This window comes from Oryx dammah, unplaced genomic scaffold (genome assembly GCF_014754425.2).
Source record: "Oryx dammah isolate SB20612 unplaced genomic scaffold, SCBI_Odam_1.1 HiC_scaffold_29, whole genome shotgun sequence".
Lineage (NCBI taxonomy): Eukaryota > Metazoa > Chordata > Mammalia > Artiodactyla > Bovidae > Oryx > Oryx dammah.
This window is the reverse complement of record NW_024070213.1, coordinates 72017550-72043500: the sequence shown is the minus strand read 5'-3', so window position 1 is coordinate 72043500 and position 25951 is coordinate 72017550. Positions and strand designations below refer to the sequence as shown.

General features: G+C 42.2%; 1 protein-coding gene and 1 pseudogene across 1 annotated transcript; one reads left to right on the top strand and one right to left on the bottom strand.

Annotated features, from left to right (window-relative positions):
* Positions 1-229: 229 nt before the first annotated feature.
* IL22 (interleukin 22) lies at positions 230-5218 on the top strand. The gene is made up of 5 exons (XM_040233403.1): positions 230-415; positions 1371-1436; positions 1548-1691; positions 2615-2680; positions 5017-5218. Exons 1-5 carry the CDS (start codon positions 230-232, stop codon positions 5122-5124), a joined length of 570 nt encoding a protein of 189 aa, XP_040089337.1. The 3' UTR covers positions 5125-5218.
* Positions 5219-6898: 1680 nt separating this feature from the next.
* Positions 6899-17603, bottom strand: LOC120858066 (annotated as a pseudogene).
* Between the last annotated feature and the right edge of the window lie 8348 nt (positions 17604-25951).

The following is a 25951-nucleotide window of genomic DNA, read 5'->3' as shown; positions in this document are numbered from 1 at the left end:
CACACAGTTTGGTGTCCTGGGGGCTATAAAAGCAGCAGCTTCTACTTTCCTATCACAAGCAGAAGCCTCGAAACAGGTAAGTCCTCCAACGAGCCTGGTAGGATTGGCTTGCTGGGTCCATTACTTCTGGATACTTAGTTTTTTCCCTTAATGTTGATTTTGTTTCTTGTTCTCTTGATACCAGGTTCTTCTTCCCTGGTCACCCACTGCTCAGGTTTGTTTGTCCACGATGGCTGCCCTGCAGAAGTATGTGAGCTCTCCCCTGAGGGCCGCTCTGGCCGCTGGCTGCCTCCTTGTGGTGGTGCTGTGCGCCCGGGGCGGAGCGGCTGCGCCCACCACGTCGCACTGTAGGCTCAACAAGTCCGACTTCCAGGAGCCCTACATCTTCAACCACACCTTCACTCTGGCTCAGGAGGTACTCATCTCAGGCTTTCTCTTTTGCATCTTTTCTACTTGGAACCTGAACAGTTCTTAAAATTTCTTCAGAGGACATCTAAGATCTTTAACAGACAAACATTAATCTCTACTGGTATACCTGTCATCACTTTCTATGTCTCTTTTAAGACTTTTTGGAGATCAAGCTTTACCTCAAGACCTGCCATTTTGCCCTGTAGCATATGCACATTCAGTTTTACCCCCAAAGGAGCCATGTAGTAACCCATCAGACTGTTTACGGTTCCCTTTACTCCTCAGCATTCTTTTATTTTCTGAAGAGCAAGAAATTCACATTTTCGAGCACTTACTCTGTTATGAGCTCTATTCTAGGAGCTTTAAGTCCATTCTTTTTTTTTTTTTACTGAAGTATAGTTCATTGACAGTATTATTTAAGTTCCAGGTATACAGCATAGTGATCCACAATTTTTAAAGACTATTCTCCATTTATAGTTATTATAACATATTGGCTATATTACCTATGCTGTACATTATACTTTTCTATCTTATTTTTTTAATTTATTTTGAAGTGTAGTTGGTTTACAGGGTCATGTTATTTTCCAGTGTACAGCATACTGATTCGAGTCTATATATATGTATAAGTATACATATATACGTGTATATATAATATATGTATATTCTTTTATATATTCGTTCCCCTTATTGGTTATTATAAAATATTGAGTATGGTTCCCTGTACTATATAGTAACTTCTTGTTATTTATCGACTTTATACATTGTGGTGTATGTTAACCCCAAACTTCTTATTTATCCCTCCCTGCAACCCCTGAGCATCATTTTAAACCCATGCACTAAAGAGCCCTTTCTTTAGTCCTCACAGTGCTGCTCTGGGAAGAGGGGACAGAGTACAGCTCTCCTTATAGACATTTCTTCTAGCTTTATGATGTCCAGGCACTTAGTCTTTTCTTCTCTTCCAGGCTAGTTTGGCAGATAACATCACAGATGTTCGTCTCATTGGGAACAAATTGTTCCAGGGAATCAATGTAAGCCAGAGGCATGATGCCACTTGTGGTGACTTGGAGCGGTGGTGAGGATGGGCCGGGTCTTGTGGATGTCGCCTAATTTGAGCCCTGCTGTTTCACTTTCACCAGCAGGTGACGAAGCGCTGCTATGTCCTGAAGCAGGTGCTGAACTTTATTCTTGAAGAGGTGCTGTTCCCCCGATCTGATGAATTCCACCCCCATATGAAGAAGGTGGTGCCCTTCTTCTCCAAGCTCAGCAAAAAGCTAAGCCAATGTGTAAGTTCTTCTCCAGCCTAAGTCCGATCCTCCCAGGTGCCTGCCTTTCCTCTTTCTTCTGTGTGGAACCCTCTTCCTTCCCACCCCAGTGCCCCTTCCATGCTGGTACTAAGAGGTGCCTCCGTCACACCATTACAGAAATCATTTGGCATCACAACCTGTTTGCTTTTGCTTTAACTGAGTCACATTTTGAGTTGATTGTGATGGGCAGGGTCTGAAAGACCACAGGAGGCTCATTTGTCCCTGGGAAAAAGCAATGCGGACTATGTGAGATGAGAAAGGTGTTGGGAGCTTTAAGGAAACATACAGATGGTGCAAATGGAGTCACTGAATATAAGTTGATGGAGGGAGGGGATGGGAAAGAGAGAAAGGGAGAAACAAGAAGATTTGATATTTGGCAGTGGGTGGGTGGGTGAAGGCTGCTGCCCTTTTGATAACGGAAGTGACAAAAGTCGGAGGTGCGTGAGCTTGATGCCTCTGAATATTGAAAACTAAGAAAAATATTTTGGTGGAGTAGGCTGAGCAAAGGGGGCCTAGTATTTATTGAGGAGGGCCCTGTTCACATGAGATATTTTATGTAGGTTTCTTGTTCTGAGCCCATGTTTTTGATGAGGTGCTGTTATGGTTTTATTCTTGATAGGATTTGCATAAACCACTCCGCTCTTTCCACAAACTTCAACCTCAGTAGGGTTTCCCAAAGGTGAAGTGAGGTTCTGTGTAAGGGAAATGACTGGATTTTGGTGTCCCAGGGATTGAAGAGGTCAGAAAATCTAGGTCACTATTGATATCTAGGTCGTTGTGGGCAAAATTGCTAAGAACTTTAATTCCAGATGAATTGTAACATACTTCAGTTAGGAAGGCTGAGTTTCAAAAAGCTTCAGTACAACAATGTTAAACTTGTTACTCTCATTTCCATTTTGTAGCATATTGAGTCTGACAACCAGCACATCCAGAGAAATGTACAGAATCTGAAGAACACAGTGAAAAAGGTACTACTAACAACTATTAGCGCTAAATCATTTGATAGAAGAGACAAATATCGTTTTTCTTCCTTTTCTTTCCCTTTTGCTCCCATGTCATGATTTTTTACTTGCCTCTCCTGCCACTGGGTTGATTATTTAGGTGCACATACATATAGATGTGTCTACATGTTTATAAGTCGGTTTCCAAATTTTGCAAATTCTAGAACTGGCTGGGAACTTAAGTCATCTAATATTGTCACCCATGTGCTAGGGATGGCCAGTGTCAGAGTCAGAATAGACTGCAGGACCTCTGAATCCCATCCAGGCTAGAAATGCTGGATATTATCGTTAGTCTTGTTAGTTCTTAGGGAAATTTAAGATACCTACTGATTCATTTAGTCTGAAGAAGCATTTGTTCAAAACCAGAAAACTGGGTAAAACTTATTTGAAATAATTTTGAAGTCATTCACATGATGATGTAAAACTTGGAGAAATATACCTAGAACAGCCATAATAAAAGAGCTGGACTTGCACATAGGATGAATTTCTGGAATGGTTTGATACTTATATTTAACTATTAAAATACCCAGCAGCCATTGGTTTTAATTTAAAAGTGAGAGTGAATGACCCCCCAGTTTCTCTTACACAGTTTCAAATAGAATAGAAGTATTACTATTAGTAATGGATTCATTGTAGGGGAATGAATGTCCACACTGGAAGCCCTCTTTCTTCCTCTTTCCTTTTCCTTCTTTCCTGGTCTCTTCCTTCCCTCGATAATGTGCTAGTGAGCATCTATCTGATATAGGTTAGTGTATATTTTGACAGAGAATGATATGGTCAGGCGGCCTATTTGGGGGAAAAGAACAACAGGGGAAGGTTCAGCTCAGCTGCTGTGACTCATTCGAAAACCAGAGCTACCATGAGCAGCAGCAAAAGTGATGATTTGGCAAGCAGGTACAATTAAACCTCAGAAACAAGAAGGCTCTGGTTGATGGAATTTTCAGTAACAAGCGTAACCTCAATTCCCTCTTTTTTCCATCTTGATTTTTTTTTTAATAAAAAGTATCTCTTCCCGAATGTGATTTAATGAACATTGTCAATGTCTTCCTTTGATAACTGAAGGATTTGTTGTTTTTCATTGTGAAGATAAATTCTCTTGTCATAGAATGATTAGCTAGACACGGAGGGCTGAATATTAGCATGCCATGGCCAAGAAGTACTTTGCATTTCTGGTGTGAAAAATTCCTCATATGAGCTTACTTTGTTGTCTTTAGAAAAGTGGAGTGTGGGAGAGAAAAAGCTGATGGGGATTTGTGTGGGAAAACAGATTTTAAAGCTCTTAATCCATTTTAAGGGAATTGACTTTCACATTAGCAATCAGTTGCCATGTGGATGAGTTGTTACACTATTTTTTTTACCCTGTAGTTCCAGAAAGCCTAGTGAGAGAGGAATAATATTCAGAGAAATCTGAGCATGCATAAACACTGGTCAGCACTGAAATGGGAGAGCATCTTGAGGGGATAGTAATCCCCTGTCCCTGAAGAAAAGCAGAAAGAGGCTGTGGCAGAACAGAGAACAGACAGTAGAATTCTTTATCATCTTGGGAGTCTTTGAGATATTAAAAAAAAATATCTCTTGTCATTATGTCAAAGGAAGTATCGAAAGGTGGAAAGATGGAAGAAAGCAGGAAGAGAAAGACCAAAGTCTAGAGGACAATGATGACTTAGGGTTGCTGTTTCCTTTGAAATAATCTTGAGCACATTTAACAGATTAGACAAGTTTCAGAGGAGGGGATTTAGACTTGTGTTCCCTCTCCCATAGGGTTTAAAAGACTCTTTTGCCTACTACTTGGAAGGAGGAGAAAAGAAAGGGTGTTAGACTCTATATCTGGCCTTTCACTGTTAAAGCAACTAGATAGGAGGCATTTGATATTTCCCCCACAAAAGTGAAAACTTGTTTTCCCTCACCTTGGTCCAGAAAATGGAAACAGAAAAAGTCCACATGTTTTGGTAAATGTGGTAGTTTTGATCCAAGACTGTTGGTCACAGATAGTCGTGGGGCTCAGAGGCAGGGCAAGGAGGGATGAGTGGTGCTTGGGTCCCCTGGATCCCAGCACAGCCTCTACCTGCTTGCTCTGGTTCAGCAGTGATTTAACACATCAACCAGCTGAGACTGATGCTCATAGGTGCCCTGACAGATGAGGTCACTTACTTTTGAAAGAGGGTATTATCACTAATCTTTTATAAAAGGCTAAAACTTGGCTTCTGTTCCAACAACCTAACTATCTCATCTCTCTCTAATTTGTTTCTCTTTAGAAAACATGGTATAAATGCTGAAATACTTGTGTGTTCTTATTTTCACAGCTTGGAGAGAGTGGAGAGATTAAAGTCATTGGAGAACTGAACTTGCTGTTTATAACCCTGAAACGTGAATGTGCTCAAGTAGAGCAAGGCTGGAAAATGGATTACTAACCTTTCTCACCTGTTAAACAATAAGATCCCCTGAGGTTTTCTTTGATCAAAAGGAAAAGGGGAAGCCAAACTCCACAGTCCTGTGTAAATTCTAAAAAAAAACCCTGGCTTAGCTTCAAAATGAGAACAATGTCACTTGTATCCATAGGATCAGAAGCTAGACCTTCCAAGCATATTAATAACTTTTTATTGTAGTCAGTGTTTTATACACAGAAATTTAACTATTTCCCCACAAAAAGATTACTTTCTATCTCTTTAGAAAAAGCCCCTAAATAACTTCATTTCCATAATTAATACTTTATATTTATGAATTAATTTATTGTAACAAGTATATGTCTTATTATTTATGTCACTTTACTAATATGAGTTTATTTATGGAAGCATTGTAAAATATTTCTACTTAATTATAAGGTGAATAGTAATATTTATAATAATAATTATGGAGCTATTATTTAGTCTCAATAAACACATTGATATCCTAAATCTGGTCGCTTTGTGACTTTTTTCCCCTTCAATGTTTTCACTACCATCATCACCATCATCATCATGTAATCATTCCTATTTGCTAAATGGGTCCAAAAGCTGTATAAATGATTTTATTCCTGACTCTAAGCAAATGAGGTGCTATTAGTATTATCCCCTTTTACTGGTGAGAAAACTGAATCAGAACCATGTTTAAAATATTGTGTCACTATGAGTAGTTGAATCTTTTTAAGCTAGGTCTATCTGATTTCTAGGGGATCTTCTGTGTTACCTATATAGATTTATTGTGCTGATTCAGCATGTGATTCTGAAAGTAAAAAGGTAAGAAATTTAAAAGAATTCATCTGCATCATTAGCAGTTTGTGGATAAAAGAAAAGAATGATGCTGGAGGGGAAATACATATTGCCTCTGTTGATATAAATGAATTGCTTTTATTTCTAGGTTGAGCTTGTTAGGCAGGGCATCCTCCAGTTTGCCTGTGAATCAGGAAAGAAAGGGGAAGCTGATTGAGTTTGGGGAGTCTCATCTGCTAGTGGAGTTTAGCCCTGATAGAGAAGTCTTGAGAGTGGAAGATGAAACACACCTGAGGGCAAAAGCTGGACATTGTCAAGATTTGTGCAGCAGTACAGAGAAGAGAATAGAGATAAAAGTTGGACTAGTTTTGTCTAGAAGAATGGACAAACACCACCAGCACTGAAGCTTGTATAGGTCTTTCCATAAAAGGTGAAAGTTGGTGGTCAGCAGTCTAAAATGCTTTCTTCTTCAAAAAACCAGGAATTATTTTAAGGGCACTCACCAATAGTTTGCCAAGCTCCTGAAGGATGAGGTCAAGACCGATGAGGATTAATATACAGAGCACAAAGAAGTGGTTGCCTGTGGGGAGAAGGGCAATGTTCAGTGGAATAAGATTTACAAACTATTAGGTATAAAATAAGCTACAAGGATATATTGTACAGCGTGGGAAACACAGTGAATATTTTATAACTATAAATGAAGTATGCTGCTGCTGCTAAGTTGTGTCAGTCATGTCCAATTCTGTGCTACCCCACAGATGGCAGCCCACCAGGCTCCTCTGTCCCTGGGATTTTCCAGGCAAGAATACTGGAGTGGGTTGCCATTTCCTCCTCCAATGCATGAAAGTGAAAAGTGAAAGTGAAGTCACTCAGTTGTGTCCAACTCTTCCCGACCCCATGGACTGTAGCCAACCAGGCTCCTCCATCCATGGTATTTTCCAGGCAAGAGTACTAGAGTGGGTAGCCATTGCCTTCTCTGATAAATGAAGTATAACCTTTATTTATTTATTTTTTCGGTTTCATTCACTTTATTATTCTCTTTATAAAATTGTGTTGTGGCTACAGCTGGGGCCTGGGTTCTCTGCATGGAGACTCTGGTGTGGGTCTTCGCAAGATGGTCAGTGTATTCCTGATGTGGAGACTTGGTGAACTCGGACTCTTTCCAGAGGTCAGGGGTGAGACAACTGTAGGTCTTGGGAATGGCATCAAAAGTGGCCTTGGCAAAGTTGCCCAGGGTGGCGGTGCAGCCCCTGGCAGAAGTGTAGCAGTCGTCGATGGCGGCCATCATCAGCAGCTTCTTGGGCACAGGGGCGGAGACGATGCCAGTGCCTCTGGGGGCAGGGATGAGGCGCACCAGCACGGAACCACAGCGGCCAGTCACCTTGCAAGGAATCGTGTGGGGCTTGCCGATCTTGTTCCCCCAGTAGCCTCTTCCCACGGGGACGGTGGACAGCTTGGCCAGGACGATGGCCCCACGGATGGAAGGGGCTACTTCCTTGGAATACCCAGACCGACATGTCCGTTGTAATCCTGGTTGGCAACAAATGCCTTGAACCTGGTCCGGGGGCCAGCATGGGTCTCCTTTTGCACGGGCATAATCTTCAAAACCTCATCCTTGAGGGATGTTCCCAGGAAAAACTCAATAATCTCAGACTCCTTGATGGGCAGAGAGAAAAGGTGGATCTCCTCCAGGGACTTGATCTGCATGTCCTTGATGAGGAGGCCCAGCTTGGTAACCAGGAGCCACTTCTTGTCCTCGGCTTTGCCTCCACGAACGAACTCCGCGGCCTCTGACCCGGCCCCAACCCCGGCCGGGACCCCTGCCCCGGATGCACTGCCGAAGCCTCCGCAGAGGCCAACGCGGCGGCCAACGCGGCCTCCCATTCCAGGGCCCCCGGGGCCCCCGCAGGACTGGCGTCATCCACCATTTGGTGTTTTAATGAAGAAGAAGCGAAGTATAACCTTTAAAAATCATGAATCACTATATCATACACCTGTAACTTATATAATGTTGTACAGCAACTATCAGTTCAGTTCAGTCGCTCAGTCGTGTCCGACTCTTTGTGACCCCATGAACCGCAGAACCCTGTCCATCACCAGCTCCTGGAGTTCACCCAAACTCATGTCCATGGAGTTGGTGATGCCATCCAACCAACTCATCCTCCGTCATCCCCTTCTCCTCCTGCTCTCAATCTTTCCCAGCATCAGGGTCTTTTCAAATGAGTCAACTCTTCGAATCAGGTGGCCAAAGTATTGGAGTTTCTGCTTCAACATCAGTCCTTCCAATGAACACCCAGGACTGATCTCCTTCAGAATGGACTGGTTGGATCTCCTTGCAGTCCAAGGGACTCTCAAGAGTCTTCTCCAACACCACAGTTCAAAAGCATCAATTCTTCTGTGCTCAGCTTTCTTCACAGTCCAACTCTCACATCCATACATGACCACTGGAAAAACCATAGCCTTGACTAGATGGACCTTTGTTGGCAAAGTAATATCTCTGTTTATAATATGCTATCTAGGGATGGGGAGCCTGGTGGTGTGCTGTCTATGGGGTCGCACAGAGTCGGACATGACTGAAGTGACTTAGCAGCAACAGCAGCAGCAGGTTGGTCATAACTTGCCTTCCAAGGACTGTCTTTTAATTTCATGGCAGCAATCACCATCTGCAGTGATTTTGGAGCCCAGAAAAATAAAGTCTGACACTGTTTCCACTGTTTCCCCATCTATTTCCCATGAAGTGATGGGACCAGATGCCATGATCTTAGTTTTCTGAATGTTGAGTTTTAAGCCAACTTTTTCACTCTTCTCTTTCACTTTCATCAAGAGGCTCTTTAGTTCTTCTTCACTTTCTGCCATAAGGGTGGTGTCATCTGCATACCTGAGGTTATTGATATTTCTCCCGGCAATCTTGATTCCAGCTTGTGCTTCTTCCAGCCCAGCGTTTCTCATGATGTACTCTGCATAGAAGTTAAATAAGCAGGGTGACAGTATACAGCCCTGATGTACTCCTTTTCCTATTTGGAACCAGTCTGTTGTTCCATGTCCAGTTCTAACTGTTGCTTCCTGACCTGCATATAGGTTTCTCAAGAGGCAGGTCAGGTGGTCTGGTATTCCCATCTCTTTCAGAATTTTCCACAGTTTATTGTGATCCACACAGTCAAAGGCTTTGGCATAGTCAATAAAGCAGAAATAGATGTTTTTCTGGAACTCTCCTGCTTTTTCGATGATCCAGCAGATGTTGGCAATTTGATCTCTGGTTCCTCTGCCTTTTCTAAAACCAGCTTGAACATCTGGAAGTTCATGGTTCACGTATTGCTGAAGCTTGGCTTGGAGAATTTTGAGCATTACTTTACTAGCGTGTGAGATGAGTGCAGTTGTGTGGTAGTTTGAGCATTATTTGGCCTCTTTGGGATTGGAATGAAAACTGACCTTTTCCAGTCCTGTGGCCACTGCTGAGTTTTCCAAATTTGCTGGCGTATTGAGTGCAGCACTTTCACAGCATCATCTTTCAGGATCTGAAATAGCTCAACTGGAATTCCATCACCTCCACTAGCTTTGTTCGTAGTGATGCTTCCTAAGGCCCACTTGCCTTCACATTCCAGGATGTCTGGCTCTAGGTGAGTGATCACACCATTGCGATTATCTGGGTCATGAAGATCTTTTTTGTATAGTTCTTCTGTGTATTCTTACCAGCTCTTCTTAATATCTTCTGTTTCTGTTAGGTCCGTACCATTTCTGTCCTTTATTGTGCCCATCTTTGCATGAAATGTTCCCTTGGTATCTCTAATTTTCCTGAAGTGATCTCTAGTCTTTCCCATTCTCTTGTTTTCCTCTATTTGCATTGATCGTTGAGGAAGGCTTTCTTGTGTCTCTTTTCTATTCTTTGGAACTCTGCATTCAAATGGGTATATCTTTCCTTTTCTCCTTTGCTTTTCACTTCCCTTCTTTTCACAGCTATTTGTAAGGCCTCCTCCTGCTTATTTGCATTTCTTTTTCTTGGGGATGGTCTTGATTTCTGTCTCTTGTACAATGTCATGATTCCATCCATAGTTCATCAGGCACTCTGTCTATCAGATTTAGTCTCTTAAATCTATTTCTCACTTCCACTGTATAGTCATAAGGGATTTGATTTAGGTAATTCCTGAATGGCCTAGTGGTTTTCTCCACTTTCTTCAATTTCAGTCTGAATTTGGCAATAAGCAACTACAGCAACTATACTTCACTTAAAGAAAAAGACTAATGGTGATTGTGAACACATATGTAAATTGCACGTTCACTTGTGGATAAAGCAGAGTTAATACTTTTGGTGTTGGCTCCAAATGCTGAAAGGTACTGAAGCTAAGCTTCTAGGATGATGGGATGAGAATTATTTATGGGTTAAGCTGAGTTTTAGGACTCTTTTCTCTCTTCTTCCAACTAAGTTTCAGGGTAATGACTTGAGAAAAATTTGGTACTGCACTTGTTTTTGACCAATCTTTTAGAAATCAAGCCATCAGTGGAAAAATACCTTTAAGACTGGATTCACAGATGCTTCCATCCTATGACAGGGAGTCTGAAATGAAGAGATTTAAAAATTCTGAATGCCAGTGCATATAAGGAATAAGGTGCCAGGATCCTGTCCAAGTCTGGAGAGCAGTGCTGGAAATGTGACAGTGACATGAGATAGTCCAAATTCCTCATGGGGAATCTTGACATAATCACTGGCAGTTGCTGTAGCAACTCTTTTATTTTTTTGGCATCAGTGGCAGTGACTAGCATTTGGCTGGTGCTGTTGGCATGGCTTGTTCTTGGCACTGGCAGAAGCCTTGGGTGTCTACTTCCCCAGCAGCAGATGGCAACATTCAGGTATTTAAGAAGACTAATCTGTGAGCTTGTACGAGACACAAGACCCCTGAGACCCTAACCAGCATTTAGGATTGAGGAGATGCCCCTTGAGGGATTCAAGTGTGGGAAGACTTGATATGACTCATGACTGTTGGGTGGAGAATAGTCCTAGGAGGGTAAGAATAGAAACAAGGCCAGTGCAGTCATTGGAGGGGCACCCAAAGCTGGTGCTATGGGGGCAACACAGAGGGTTAGGGTGGAGAGGGAGTTGTGAGGGGGTTTCAGGATGGGAGGTACACATGTATACCTGTGGCCAATCCATGCTGATGTATGGCAAAAACCATCACAATATTGTAAAGTAGTTGTTCTCCAATTAAAATAAATAAGTTTTTTTTTTTTTAAAGGAAAGTGGTGATTGAACTGAAATAGATGAGGTTAGAGCCAGAGTGTGACTGTGTGTGAGTGTGACTCGTGACTTGGTGTCCTGGGACTTAAGGGCTGTGTATAGATCAGATTCACTAACAGGAAAAGTGAGCCTTTAGTTTTTCTCCTGTAACTTCGTTTACACCATAATATTCAGTAGCATGCAGTGCTTCATATAGGAATGATGATAAAGACAGTGATTTTTGTACTGAAAGGAGGTTAAGATTTCAAGATTTGAGTGCAGTCACTTAAATCAAATAAGGAGAATGCAGTGACACCAAGGTTGAAAGCCAGGATCCTATTGTCCCCGAGGCAACCCCCACCATAGTGAATTTATCTTTAAAATCTACTTCAAGGAATGCTTATTGTTGTTGACAAAACAGCTAGACAAGTCTGGACTGTTGTTGTGCTTCATGCTAAGTCATGTCTGACTTTTCGTGACCCCATGTATTGTAGCCTTCCAGGCTCCTCTCTCCATGGGATTCTCCAGGCAAGAACACTGGAGTGGGTTGCCATTTCCTTCTCCAGGGATCTTCTTGACCTGGGAATTGAACCTGAGTCTCCTGTGTCTCCTGCATTGCAGGCAGTTTCTTTACCCTCTGAGCCATCAGGAAAGCCCAGACGAGGCTGGGATGACTGATCTTAACTGCCAAGAAATGTAGTCGCTCAGTCGTGTCCTACTCTTAGCGACCCCATGGACTGTAGCCTACCAGGCTCCTCTATCCATGGGATTTTCCAGGCAAGAGAACTGGAGTGGGTTGCCATTTCCTTCTCCAGAGGATCTTCCTGACCCAGGGATCAAACCCAGGTCTCCCGCATTGTAGGCAGACACTTTACCGTCTGAGCCAGAAGAGAGGCCTCAATTCCCAAGAGGAAACTGTATTACTGCTATACCCTGGGGGCTAGGTAGACTGTAACTTCACCAAAGAGGTTCACTTGATTGTCTTGCCAACTTGCCCAACAGTCTGGTCAATGAAAGACTGCATCAGCCCCAAAGAGACAGGATCCTCAAGACCTCCATTTCGGAAGGAATGAGGTTTAGTCCCTTTATCAGATGAAGGACCACATGGAATGAAGGGGCAGGCAGACGGTAAAGGGATAGGTGGTGGAAGATTCATGATTATTAAAGTCCTGTGAACAGCTATAAAAGCAGGAATTATAGCAGATATGTTTTCTGTTAATTCATTCTTTGTCCTCTTTTTTCCTCCTCCCTCCTCTCTTATATGAAGAGTACTAAAGAGGGCTGAAATTTCAGTTTTCAGGTGGGACTATGACCACATTGACATCCTCCATATGGTGGTGTTGATGAGATTCTGAGTATTTCCTGTGTTGGAGACAAGCATTTCTCATCTGAACAAAGACAAGAGTGGGAGTTGAAGAGAAGAGGAATGGGTTGTGCTACTTTGGCCCTCCAGATCCATCATCTGTTCTTTCCCACTCTGCTTTGTCTCCAGAGAAATTGACATACATGAATTGCTCCCTATACGTGCTGACTTTCTGGATTTTGATTTCATTTGGCAAGTGAAATAAGTTAGGAGACTGAAAGAAGACAATACAGCTAAAATACATATTCCTCTGTAACCCTCCATCCAAGTTGCCTTGCAGGTTGGTTGTCTACTTCTACCCAAAACCTCAGCTCATGCAGACAGCTCTCGTCCATATGATTCTCCTTCCTAGATCTGGAAATTGCTCTCAATCCTGGTCCCTAATGGGCTTCCAGCTATTGTTAGTTTGGGGGCATCACACTACTTCTTTACAGGGTTCCTTAAACTCTCTCCACACCTTAAAAAAGTCAATCCTTTATTAAGTTCTTCTTCAAACACAATATTGTAAATCAACTGTACATCAACAAAAAAAATTTTTTAAACATAAATTAGTTCAACCACTATGGAAAACCTATGGAAGTTTCTTAAAAAACTTAAAATTACCACATGATCCAGCAATCCTACTCCTGGACATTTACCTGGAAGAGATGAAAACTCTAATTTGAAAAGATACATGCACCCTAATGTTGGTAGCAACACTATTTACAATAGCCAAGACATGGAAACAACCCAAGTTCCCATCAACAGATGATTTGTTTAAGAAGCTGCAGTATATATATATGCAAGGGAATATTACTCAGCCATAAAAGAGGGAAATATTGCCATTTGCAGCAACATGAATAGAACTAGAGATTATCATACTAAATGATATAAGTCAGGAAGAGGAAGGGCAAATATATGGTATCACTTATATGTGAAATCTAAAAAACAATACAAATGAATCCAAACAGAAACTTATAGAAAACAAAACTTATGGTTACCAAGGGGAAAGGGAAGGAGAAGAGCAACAAATGAAGTATGGGATTAATGATACACACTACAATATATAGAACAGACGAACAACGAGGATTTACTGTATAACACAGGGAACTATATCCAATAGCTTGTAATAATCTATAATGGAAAATAATATGAAATATCTATATCTATCGTGTGTGTGTGTGTGTACTCAGCCATGTCCAACTCTTTGTGACCCCCATGGACTGTAGCCCGCCGTGCTCCCCTGTCCATGGAAATCTTCAGGCAAGAACGGGTTGCCATTTCCTGCTCCAGGAGATCTTCCCAGCCCAGGGATCGAATCTGCATCTCTTGTGTCTTCTGCATTGGTAGGCAAATTCTTTACCACTACATCACCTAGGAAGCCCATATCTATCTATGTCTATATATCTCTGTCTACCTATCAACTGAATTGCTTTGCTGTATAGTTGAAACTAACACAATATTGTAAATAACCTATACATCAATTAAAAGAATAACTCTTTTCCATTACCCAGCTTGAGTATGTTTTCCACTGGGATTCTGACCTGTATGTCTGTGTTCTCTCTTCTGTTCTCCTCCCAACTCCTGCCCAGTAGCAGGATGGAGTCTACTAGTTTAGATATCTTTTTTTTTTTTTTTTTTTACAATAAAGGGCTTCCCTGGTGACTCAGCTGGTAAAGAATCCACCTGCAATGTGGGAGACCTGGGTTCAGTCCCTGGGTTGGGAAGATCCCCTGGAGAAGGGAAAGGTTACCCACTCCAGTATTCTGGCCTGGAGAATTCCATGGACTATATAGTTCATGTGGTCACAAAGAATCAGATAGGACTGAGAGACTTTCACTTTCACTTCCATGGACAATAAATAAAGCCAGTTTCTGGCATATCTAAGTTGCGGAAATGTATGACCCTGCAATGAAGCAAAATAGAAAGCAGTGGATTCTAAAATAAACATACTTTTTAATTTTAAAAATTCCTATTTCCACAATAGATTTCTCCACGGGAAAGAGAGGCATTTAGGTCAACATGCAGCATTACCTGAAGTACCTAAAAGGCTTTCTTCTCCCTTTTGGCCCAGGAGTACTCTTACTCCTTCCTTCTGAGCCTCCCCCTTTTCCCTGCTGCATCCATACCTGGCACGTGAGAACCCCGTCCAAGTCAGGCTATTGCGCCCACTAGAGGATGGGAGAGCTATTTACACCCAAGTCATGCTGACTCCTCTCAGCTTTGTGTATTGGTTGCTTCTCTTTTGTGTGACCCTTCCTTCAACTCTTTTCTTGTTACAGCTGTTAAGGATGTTCAGCAAGAATGTCTGTCTGAGTCACAGTGCCTCCCTTATTTCTATGGGGTTTAAATGTCTGGCTCATTTTCTGATTCATTCCTTCAAAATGACATATATGTACACACACACACATTCATGCTAAGTTGCTTCCGTCATGTCTGACTCTGTGTGATCCTATGGGCTGTAGCCTGTCAGGCTCCTCTGTCCATGAGATTCTCCAGGCAAGAATACATCATTGGGTTGCCATGCCTTCCTCCAAGGGATCTTCCCGACCCAGGGATCAAACCCACACCGGCAGGCATGTTCTTTACCACTAGCGCCCCCTGGGAAGCATATCGTCAGACATGATTTAGGGACAAAACCATAGCAATGTTCCAGGCACTATTTCAGATGGTGAGCAAAACAAACAGACATGAAAGGAGACAGAGTGCTCAGAGGAAGATCACAGGTCCCCAGTGTGGCTGGAAAACAGATTGTGAGGGCAGATGCATGAGGTACCTGGGCTGAGCCAATTCCTTACTAGAATCTAAGCTCTGTGAGGGTTAGCGTTTTGGTTTGTTTTGCTTAGCATCTGGAATATCGCCTGTTGTTTAGTCCCTAAGTCATGTCCGACTCTTTGCGACCCCATAGATTGTAGCCTGCCAGGCTCCTCCATCCATGGGATTTCCCAGGCAAAAATACTTCAGTGAGTTGCCATTCTTCTTCAGGGGATCTTCCCAACTCAGGGATTGAGCCTCTCCTATATTGGCAGACAGATTCTTTACCACTGAGCCACCTGGGAAGCTAATATGTATATAAATTAATACTGCCTTAGCTAATATGTATATAAATTAATACTGCCTATCTCATGGATAAGATCTGCTATGAGCAGTAGAATAGTATATATATTCTACATATATACACATATATGTATACATATATATATAGTACATATATATAGTATATATCTATATATATAGTATATATATATATATATATGGCATTTTGAAGGAATTAACAAATACATTGATTCAGACAGAATCCCTGGAAGACACTAGCATCAAAAACAAATTTGTGGGAATAAGAGATCTCTCATTAGCTGGTTCCTGCTAATGAGAACACCCAGGCTGGTAATACCAAAACACAGATGCATTTAACTGCAGTAAAGTGAACAGCTGGTGTGTAGGAGAGAAAAACACAGAACAAAAAGCAGTAGCTAGCATCCCCCAATGCAGAGCTGCATGAGAAGTTCGCATCAAGCCGAGATGCTCAGCTGATCGGATCCTCCTACACGTCTGGTTTGGTGTGAAATGCAGAGGAGAGACAGGAAACAATATCGAAGGCGGAAGGGGAGCCCACTGTGGGCTCTGCAGATCTTATAGGTAAAAGGAGAAGATAAAGAGCTGCTTGTGGCTGCCCGACATAGCTTAGAAGTGGGTCGAGCTGCCGAGGCAGAGTTTATTATCTTTAGGTCAGCACCCACTTTCTTTCTCCTTCCTCCTTAGAGCCCTGACTGTCTTTTGGTCTTCTCTCACCCCACCGAGTGTTCCGTGGTGATGATGGGAGTGTAATCAGTAATCCAACAGTATTTATTGAGCATATACTATATGCTAGTTGATATTTATTAATAGCATTAAAATAACTGCAATGACCAAGCAGAAAAAAATTCCCTGCCCTGATAGAACTTAGATTTTAGCAAAAGGAGATAGATAGTAAACAAAACATATAACTGAAAGGTATGTTAGATAATGACGAGATATTTGGAAAAAATAAAACAGAAAACGGAGACAGAGGAGCTGAGGATAGGGTTAATTCTCATTAGGGTATTGTATTAGCCTGCAAGGGCTGCCATAACAAAGTAGCACACAGGCTGAGTGGCAGTTCTGGAGATGAAGTCTGACCTCAAGATGTCAGCAGGATTGGTTTCTTCTGAGGCCTCCCTCCTTGCCTTACAGATGGCCACCTTCTCTCTGTGTCCTTACATGGTCTTTCCTCTGTGTGTGTGTGCATGCTAAGTCGCTTCAGTCGGGTCTGACTCTGCGTGACCCTATGAACTACAGCCTGTTAGGCTCCTCTGTCTCACTAGCGCCACCTGGGAAGCCCTTGTCCATGTATCGTGTTAGTCTCTCAGTCATGTCCTACTCAGAGAAGGCAATGGCACCCCACTCCAGTGCTCTTGCCTGGATAATCCCATGGACGGAGGAGCCTGGTGGGCTGCAGTTCACGGGGTCGCTAGGAGTCAGATATGACTGAGCGACTTCAATTTAACTTTTCACTTTTCACTTTCCTGCATTGGAGAAGGAAATGGCAACCCACTCCAGTGTTCTTGCCTGGAGAATCCCAGGGACGGGGGAGCCTGGTGGGCTGCCGTCTATGGGGTCGCACAGAGTCGGACACGACTGAAGTGACTGAGCAGCAGCAGCAGCAGCAGCATGTCCTACTCTTTGTAATTCCATGGACTGTAGCCCGCCAGGCTCCTCTGTCCATGGCATTCTCCAGGCAAGGATACTGGAGTGGGTAGCTGTTCCCTTCTCCAGGGGATCTTTCTGATCTAGGGATCGAACCTAGGTCTCCTGCATTGCAGGGAGATTCTTTACCGTCTGAGCCACCAGGGAAGAATCCTCTATGTATGTCTGTGTCCTAATCTCTTTTCATGAGGGCATGAGTTGCATTGAATTAGGACCTGCCCAGACAGGTAATTAACTTGACTACCTCTTTTTAAAAACCTTTTTTATTTTGTACTGGGTTATAGCCAATTAAGCAACAATGTTGTGAGTTGTGATAGTTTCTGGTGAACAAAGAAGGGACTCAGCAATACATATACACGTATCCATTCTCCCCCAAACTCCCTTCCCATCCAGGCTGCCACATAACATTACCTCTTTAAAGGCCATACCTCCAAATATAGCCATATTCTGGGGGTGCTGGGGGTTAGGACTTCAACATATGAATTTTGGAGGGACAAAGTTTAGCCCTTAACGGATCCTAGGAAAGACCAGCTGGGAAGGTGGCATTTAAACAAAGACTTGAAAGACTTAGAAGAGCTGGCCATATAGATATCTAGTGGGGGAAGCATTTCAGGCAGAGAGAAGAGCCAGTGCAAAGGCTCTGAGATACAGGCATTTTGGCGAGTTGGAATGGAGGTTTCGTGGCTAAAGAGGTGTGCGGGGTGGTGGGGGGATGGGGGAAATAGAAGGAAAGCTGAGAGGAATAAAAGAATAGCAAATCAGGCCCTTAGGCCATTGAAAGGATTTCACTTTTATGCTGAATGTGAGAGGAAGTCTGTAAGGGAAAAATCAGGCTTCTAGTGGCCTGCAAGTTGAAATTCAAGTGTATTGCTTAGTCTGAGTAGAATCAATCTATCAGGCACGTATGCTGCCTGCCCCAGAACCTCAGGACTGAGGAGGACCAGCGATGAACCCTTTTGGATGGAAAGGATACATCTATTTCTAGGACTCTCACTGTTGCAATTTCTAAATTCTGTCTCAATTCTTGCAGTTATCACTGTCAACTTTCTTTCTAATGCACTTAGAAAATGAGTCAGAAAGGCTATTTTTTAAGCCACGTGCTTTGATAAAACTTTGGAGGAGGCTCGGATTGGTGCATCGTGGTGTGTCCTCTTCTCTCTCTTTTCTTCTTCTGGGCTAAGGGTGAGGCAGACTGTGGCAGAGGTGCATTTCTCTCATCCCAGTTGTGGTGGGTTATTATAAGAAATCTGCTTATGACTTCTTTGCTATTTTGAAATCATGGCTAGGGTACTATATTCTTTGCAGGTTTTATGGATGTCATGCCTTTCATTGCCAGAGAACAAATGACCAATATGTACCCTACCAACATGTCAAAACTGAAAATGCTAAGATAACCAACACCTACACAGCTATTCAAGCTGGTTTTAGAAAAGGCAGAGGAACCAGAGATCAAATTGCCAACATCCGCTGGATCATGGAAAAAGCAGGAGAGTTCCAGAAAAACATCTCTTTCTGCTTTCTTGACTATGCCAAAACCTTTGACTGTGTGGATCACAATAAACTATGGAAAATTCTGAAAGAGATGGGAATACCAGACCACCTGACCTGCCTCTTGAGAAACTATATGCAGGTCAAGAAGCAACAGTTAGAACTGGACATGGAACAACAGACTGATTCCAAATAGGAAAAGGAGTACATCAAGGCTATATACTGTTACCCTGCTTATCTAACTTATATGCAGAGTATATCATGAGAAATGCTGGGCTGGAAGAAGCACAAGCTGAAATCAAGATTGCCGGGAGAAATATCAATAACCTCAGATATGCAGATGATACCACCCTTATGGCAGAAAGTGAAGACGAGCTAAAGAGCCTTTTGATGAAAGTGAAAGAGGAGAGTGAAAAAGTTGGCTTAAAGCTCAATATTCAGAAAACTAATTCATGGCATCCAGTCCCATCACTTAATGGCAGATAGATGGGGAAAGAGTGGAAACTGTCAGACTTTATTTTGGGGGGCTCCAAAATCACTGCAGATTGTGACTGCAGCCATGAAATTAAAAGATGCTTACTCCTTGGAAGGAAAGTTATGACCAACCTAGATAGCATATTAAAAAGCAGAGACATTACTTTGCCAACAAAGTTCCGTCTAGTCAAGGCTATGGTTTTTCCAGTGGTCATGTATGGATGTGAGAGTTGGACTGTGAAGAAGGCTGAGCACCGAAGAATTGATTATTTTGAACTGTGGTGTTGGGACTCCTGAGAGTCCCTTGGACTGCAAGGAGATCCAACCAGTCCATTCTAAAGGAGATCAGCCATGGATGTTCTTTGGAAAGAATGATACTAAAGCTGAAACTCCAATACTTTGGCCACCTCATGTGAAGAGTTGACTCATTGGAAAAGACTCTGATGCTGGGAGGGATTGGGGGCAGGAGGAGAAGGGGATGACAGAGAATGAGATGGCTGGATGGCATCACCAACTCAATGGACGTGAGTTTGGGTGAACTCCGGGAGTTGGTGATGGACAGGGAGGCCTGGCGTGCTGCAATTCATGGGGTTACAAGGAGTCAGACATGACTGAGCGACTGAACTGAACTGAACACAGCTATTGCTGTTGTTTAGTTGCTATGCTGTGTCTGACTCTTTAATGACGCCATGGGAGTAGCCTGCTAGGCCCCTCTGTCCATGGGATTTACCAGGAAAGAATACTGGAGTGGGTTATCATTTCCTTCTCCAGGGGATCATTCTCAGCCAGGGATCGAACTTGAAGTTGAACCCACATTTCTGTATTTCCTGCATTGGCAGGTGGATTCTATACCACTGAGCCACCAGGGAAGCTCTTCAAAGCTATGGGATACTGCCTGATAGCTATTGGAATGGATAATAAATTTTTTTTTTTTGTATTGGTGTGTTGTTTTTTTCTCACTGTCCATCAAAAGATCTTGAACTCCATCATCCATAATGTTTACTTATTAATCTGGAGTCAAAATGGTACAGTGGAAACACCATGGGATTTGCTGTCCAAAGACTTGGGTCAAAGCCCAGGTTGCTGCTTCCTGTCTTTGCACCTTCAGACTCTAGTCATTTAACTTCTTTCAGTCTCAGCTCTCTTACCTGTAAACCAAGAACAAAACAAAAGCTCCTTTACCGTTTTTAGAAGTACTGGGAAGATCAAGGAAAGGAAAATATTTATGATTAGATATAAGATTAGATATTCCTATAGTGAATATACAAGGGTTATACAATATCACAAAGATTTGTTTTATTATTCCTTACTTTTGTCTTTTTGTTCTTTTTTCCTTAGGTCACTGTTTTCCCATCTTCTGTTTCCTGTGGTGTCCACCAATGCCTCCAACACTCCTTGTGTCCCGCTCTCTGGTGTGGAGGGAGCCCACACACAGAGTGGAAAACACATGAGCTTTGGAGTCTCACAAACATGGGTGGAATTCTCTGCCTTTCTGAACTGTCACCAGGCATGTGATTCAACTTCCCTGGACCTCTGATTTTTTTCTCTGTAAAATGGAGCAATACCAGATGCTCTAAGACTAACTACATTCTCAAGTATAATGGGAAGTATTTAGTTATACCCTGAACATTAGGATACAAAATCATTCTTCTCCCAACAACCTCCAATAAGCCTGGGGGATGACAAGGACTCAGTTTAAGAACCTGGTGAATGAACGAATTAATGATGAAGAGTGAAAATATAGAATACCAGCTGCCTAGCACAAGGCCTGGAACATAGGGGGAGACCCTCAGTGAATTTCCAAGCTGATTCTTCCTTATGTTGCTCATGTATCCAACTTCAATAACCCCCTTTCTTCAACACAGACCATTGACAGAACTCTTCTTCCTCCCTCTAACCTGTTCTCATCCATCCCTATAAGGATGTAAATATAAGATAAACAGATTTCTTGGATGGTTCAGTAAAGCAGGACCTACAATTTCTGAGGGGACAAAACTCAAGCTATCATTGTACGAAACAAACTATCTATCTATAACTATTTCATGTCTATATCTTCTGATTCTATCCTGGGAAAAACATTGGATTTCAGTGTCTTTTGTTTTTGGTTTTCTTTGGATGACTGGTTTAAATAGATCTATCTGCTTCTTATTCACGTCTGCGTTGATTTTAGGGGTTTATGATCCTGAGGATCATACCCATCTTTGAGGTCATTAAACATCAAATATCAACAAATTTAAGATGCAATATATTGAAAGTTGCAGTATTCTTTCATTTACCATCCAAGAAACATGTTGCTGAATAAACTACAATACAGTGCTTTCTTAACTTTCAGCATGTGGCTGTTGCTTTGCAAGAAAATATGTATTTTTGGTCATTCTTCCAAAGACAAATATTTACTTCTCTAATATCAGATTTGTAGTCCACTGTTGCTCTACGCCTTTCTATAAACACATTAACTTTAGTGTCAAGGCCAAATCTTAGGATAACCTCTCCAAAGGCATCTGAACAGCACTTAAGCTCAATACCCACAGTAATAGCCACACACACAGTTCAACTGAAGTGATGATGCCATTAGAAAGAGACGACTGTACAGACTCTGATTCAGTGATGTAATTGTAAGACTCCATGGATTAGAAAACAGGCTAGGATTTCAGAGATATTAACATGTGAAAACAAAGCATCTTAGAGTCAACAAAACGATTTAGCAAATTAAAAATCCCCATTTTTTTTCCTCCTACAGAGGAGCAGATGCACCATTGAGCACTCAGAGTGAGCTGTGACTCTCTGCAGGAGCTGGTGATCTCATTTTGCTTATTGGACATGTTTGAAAATCAAGCTGCTAGCTGCTAGCATTCTTCTGGGAGGGAAGGGACTTAAATTTCGTGGGAAATGGCTGTCATGTCAGCCTTTAGGAACTGGGGCATTCACTGTGCATTGGGGCAGATAAAGTGTTTGAATGGTCTCTTGCATATTATGTAGGAGTGGCAGCCTTAAAATATTCACTCCATTGGCCCTAGTCTGCCCTCTGGGTGTGTGGGGGGTAAACGGAACGCTTCAAGTGCACACGTTCTGAAATGCTGTCAGATCGTTCATCCTTCCCTTTTCTCATTTTCTTCACCCGTTTCTCAGGGCTTCTCCAGGCTTGTAATGAACTTGAACATTATTCAGAGCGTTACACATGCATTGTGCCATGGTCTGCATATTTGGGTTTTTACCCCCTGCCCCTACCTCCAGTTTGTCTGTTGAAACCTAGATACCAAGCTGATGGTGTTTTGGAGAGGTAATTTGGTCATGAAGGCAGAGCCATGGTGAATGGGATTCCTGCCTTTAAAGAAGAGTTTCCAGAGAGCTCCTCACTCCTTCCAGCACGTGAGGACACTGAGAAAGGTTAGCAGACTGCAACCCAGGACAGAACCCTTCCTAGAAAGTGACCATGCTGGCCTGTTGATCCTGGACTTCCAGCCTGAAGAGCTGTGAGGAATAAATTTCTGTTCTTTGAAACCTACCAAGGGTGGTATTTTGTTAGAACACCTGAACGGACTAAGACATATTTATTATTTGAAAACTAATAATGCAGTAGCTACCACTTTCAGAGAGCTGCTATAGCTGGCATTGTGCTAACCATTCTATTCATACTGTTATACTTTTTGCTCATGATAACCCTTTGCAGTAGGTGTAATTATTGTCCTGTTTTAACGATGACACAAACTGAAGCTTAAAGAGGATTAGTAACTTTCCCAATGCCATAATAACTAATGAGAAGTGGATCTGAGTTTCAAAACCAAATATCCTTGTAATTAACAGCAATTTTTATACAAGTCTGTAGAAGAAAATTGTGGAAGTGATATAATAAAAATAAATCCAAATGAGCAGAAACTTCTCTTTTAAATTGGCACCCGAAGGACACCGTGTACTTCTTCTAATGGTTCTTTTACAGTTTAGGACTTTTGGAACACACCTTGGGAATTGTCTTCAGGATCTGTGCTTTGAGTACCCTGTTCACTAGTCATCCTGTGAGGTCAGATTTGAGTCTTTAATGCACTCTAACGAGGCAGGTCTGCTGACTAAGGTATAGGATGACTGTGATCATTGGGGTGACACAGTTTTCAGTCCTGAAAAAACTGGTTTTCTTAAATTGGCTGAAAGCTAAAGCAGAAGCACTCTTGGGACATACGTGATCTTTCCTGGATCATGAGGAGTTGAGAGACAAAATATTTATGGAAGTGCAACTATCAGAGGTCAAAAAACCAGCAACCCCGCTGACTGTCAATATTAGCAATTGGAGTTGCATGTATGTTTTGTTGGTACATATCGGGGCCCCCAGATTTTAGCTGCTCAAGGCAGTGTATGCTCCTAGCAGTATTCTGTACGGTGTTTTTATTGCTATAGGCTATACGACTGGATAGACTTTACGTTTGGTGGCCATGTATAGTATAAGTCCCTGATGTCTTATGTCTACCCACTCAGTGTGTTAATCCCATGCCTGCTGAAAGCATTTGGGGTTTTGATTCCTAATGTTCACACTCTTTTGTCTAAAAGAACTTTGAACAATAGGCATCACTCTGCTTGAAAAAACAAAACCAAAACCAAGAAACCCTGAAGATATTCCACATCCAGTTCCAACATCCTTTAAGCTACTCCCAGTTAAAAACTCAAAGCTGGTGCAGTGGGATGACCCTGAGGGATGGGGTGGGGAGGGGGTTGGGAGGGGGGTTCAAGATGGAGGACACATGTTCACCCATGGCTGATTCATGTCAATGTATGGCAAAAACCACTACAATATTGTAAAGTAATTAGCCTCCAATTAAAATAATTAATTAGTTAAAAAAGAAAAAAAACCCATTCTTCCTTTTCCTGAACTCTTATAAAACTTCAGTCAATCCACTTTGCACTCCTGATCGACAGTCTTCTGGTAGGTCTTTGGGAAGAGTTCTCATTTCATTTCAAAGGGAGTGTCCTTAATTAGCAGAGGTACTTCTGTGGAAATGACATTTGGGCTCTCCAAAGAGATCCACTTATTTTTTTAAAAAATCGAATCTTGTTTTATTTCTTTTAAGTCACTTTTTAAAAATTGACCTTGTTCATCAGTTAGAATCATACTTGTTTTTTTATTTATACTTTATTGTGACCATACCACACAGCACGTGGGAATCTTAGTTCACCAGGGATCGAACCCATGCTCCCTGCTTGGGAAGCCCAGAGTCTTAACAACTACACCACCAAGGAAGTCCTGATCCACCTACTTTTTGAAACAATGGAAAATACTCCCTGTGTTTGGGAGCTTGACTTCCCTGGTCTGTCAACAATGTGGGAGACCTGGGTTCGATCCCTGGGTCGGGAAGATCCCCTGGAGAAGGAAATGGCAATCCACTCCAGTACTACTGCCTGGAAAATCCCATGGAGAGAAGAGCCTGGTAGGCTATAGTCCATGGGGTCACAAAGAGTCGGACACAACTGAGCGACTTCACTCACTCACTCACTCACTTGCAATTTTTACTTAATACTTTCTCTTTCCTCCTTTGACGCCCTGAATTCACTTTTGTGTTCTGATGCCTGTTTACTGATTCTTCCTAGTTTTGTCGAATCTCTTACTCACAACCAGAGTTTTAGTGTTAACTTGCCTAGATTGAGGTTGGTGCCATTCGTCTGGGCTTTGGTGACCTAGCGCTGCTTCTCAGTATATGATTCTGAGCTGTGTCCACGTCTTATCCTGGGGATGCTATGCAAAAGGAACCATACTTGTCGCCATGGGAAGAACTGGGACAGAGTAAAGGACAGAAGTCCATGGAGCGTCTACTTTAGTATGTGGGCCCATGGTTCCAAGCACTGTTCTTTGTACAGATAGATGCTTGGTAAAAATTTGTTAATGGAATAAACGAAAAAACAAAGCAGTTATAGCAGCATCTCATAATGTGGAAAGGGAAGTATTATTCAGCTAATACTGAACATGTTGCTTCTTTACCTGAGGCATCACAGTAGGTGCTGAGAATTCAGAGATGGAAAGGTAAGGAGTTTTCACTCTATTGGAAATTTAGAGTTAAAGGAAAAGTCTGGGTGCTTAGCTTGGACAGATGATAAAGAAAGAAAGAAAGAAAGTGCAGTTACTTGTGTCCGACTCTGAAGCCTGCCAGATTCCTTCATCCATGGAATTTTCCAGGCAAGGATACTGGAGTGGATTGCCATTTTCTTCTCCAGGGGATCTTCCTGACCCAGGGATAGAACCCGGATCTCTGGCACTGCAGGCAGACTCTTTACCATCTGAGCCACCAGGGAATCCCATGGACACATGATAGAGAACCTATTAAATTAATAGATTAATTAGGTAAGTTAATTAAGTAGGTCTTAATTCCAGGTCCTGGTTCAAAAAAAGTCTTGAATATGTTGAGGGAGTTACAATGTATGAGGTGGAAAAATTCTTGAAAACAGTTGGAAAATTTTTCTCTTGAGTCTTGATGGTGGGCTGCAGAATGATGGCTTCTGGTGGGGTACGGGTGGGCAGGTGAAGGATCTGGCAAAGGACAAATGTCAAACCCATATGAGGCCATGAGCAGGCTTCCCAGGGCTGCTCATTCTACACTTTTTCTGGGATACTAGTTACAAAAGCAGATTTTTTTCCCATATTTAAGAACAGTCACACAGCCTCCAGGAGATCAGGATTCTTTTACTGGCATTGCTTGGCTTTTAAAATAATGAAATCTCTTGTGAGACACATCTGAGGTTCTGAATTCTTTTTGGAAACAGGGCCCCAATCTTGCCAGTAAATTTGAGCTTTTACTTAATGTCACAGTATGGTGTGGTCAATGTTTTTTGAT

Excerpts from the sequence above, each read along its gene's own strand:
- IL22 (XM_040233403.1), top strand. The coding sequence starts at position 230 with ATGGCTGCCCTGCAGAAGTATGTGAGCTCTCCCCTGAGGGCCGCTCTG. Across the intron at positions 1,437-1,547 it reads AATTGTTCCAGGGAATCAAT|GTGACGAAGCGCTGCTATGT; the intron begins GTAAGCCAGAGG and ends TTTCACCAGCAG. Across the intron at positions 2,681-5,016 it reads TGAAGAACACAGTGAAAAAG|CTTGGAGAGAGTGGAGAGAT; the intron begins GTACTACTAACA and ends TTATTTTCACAG.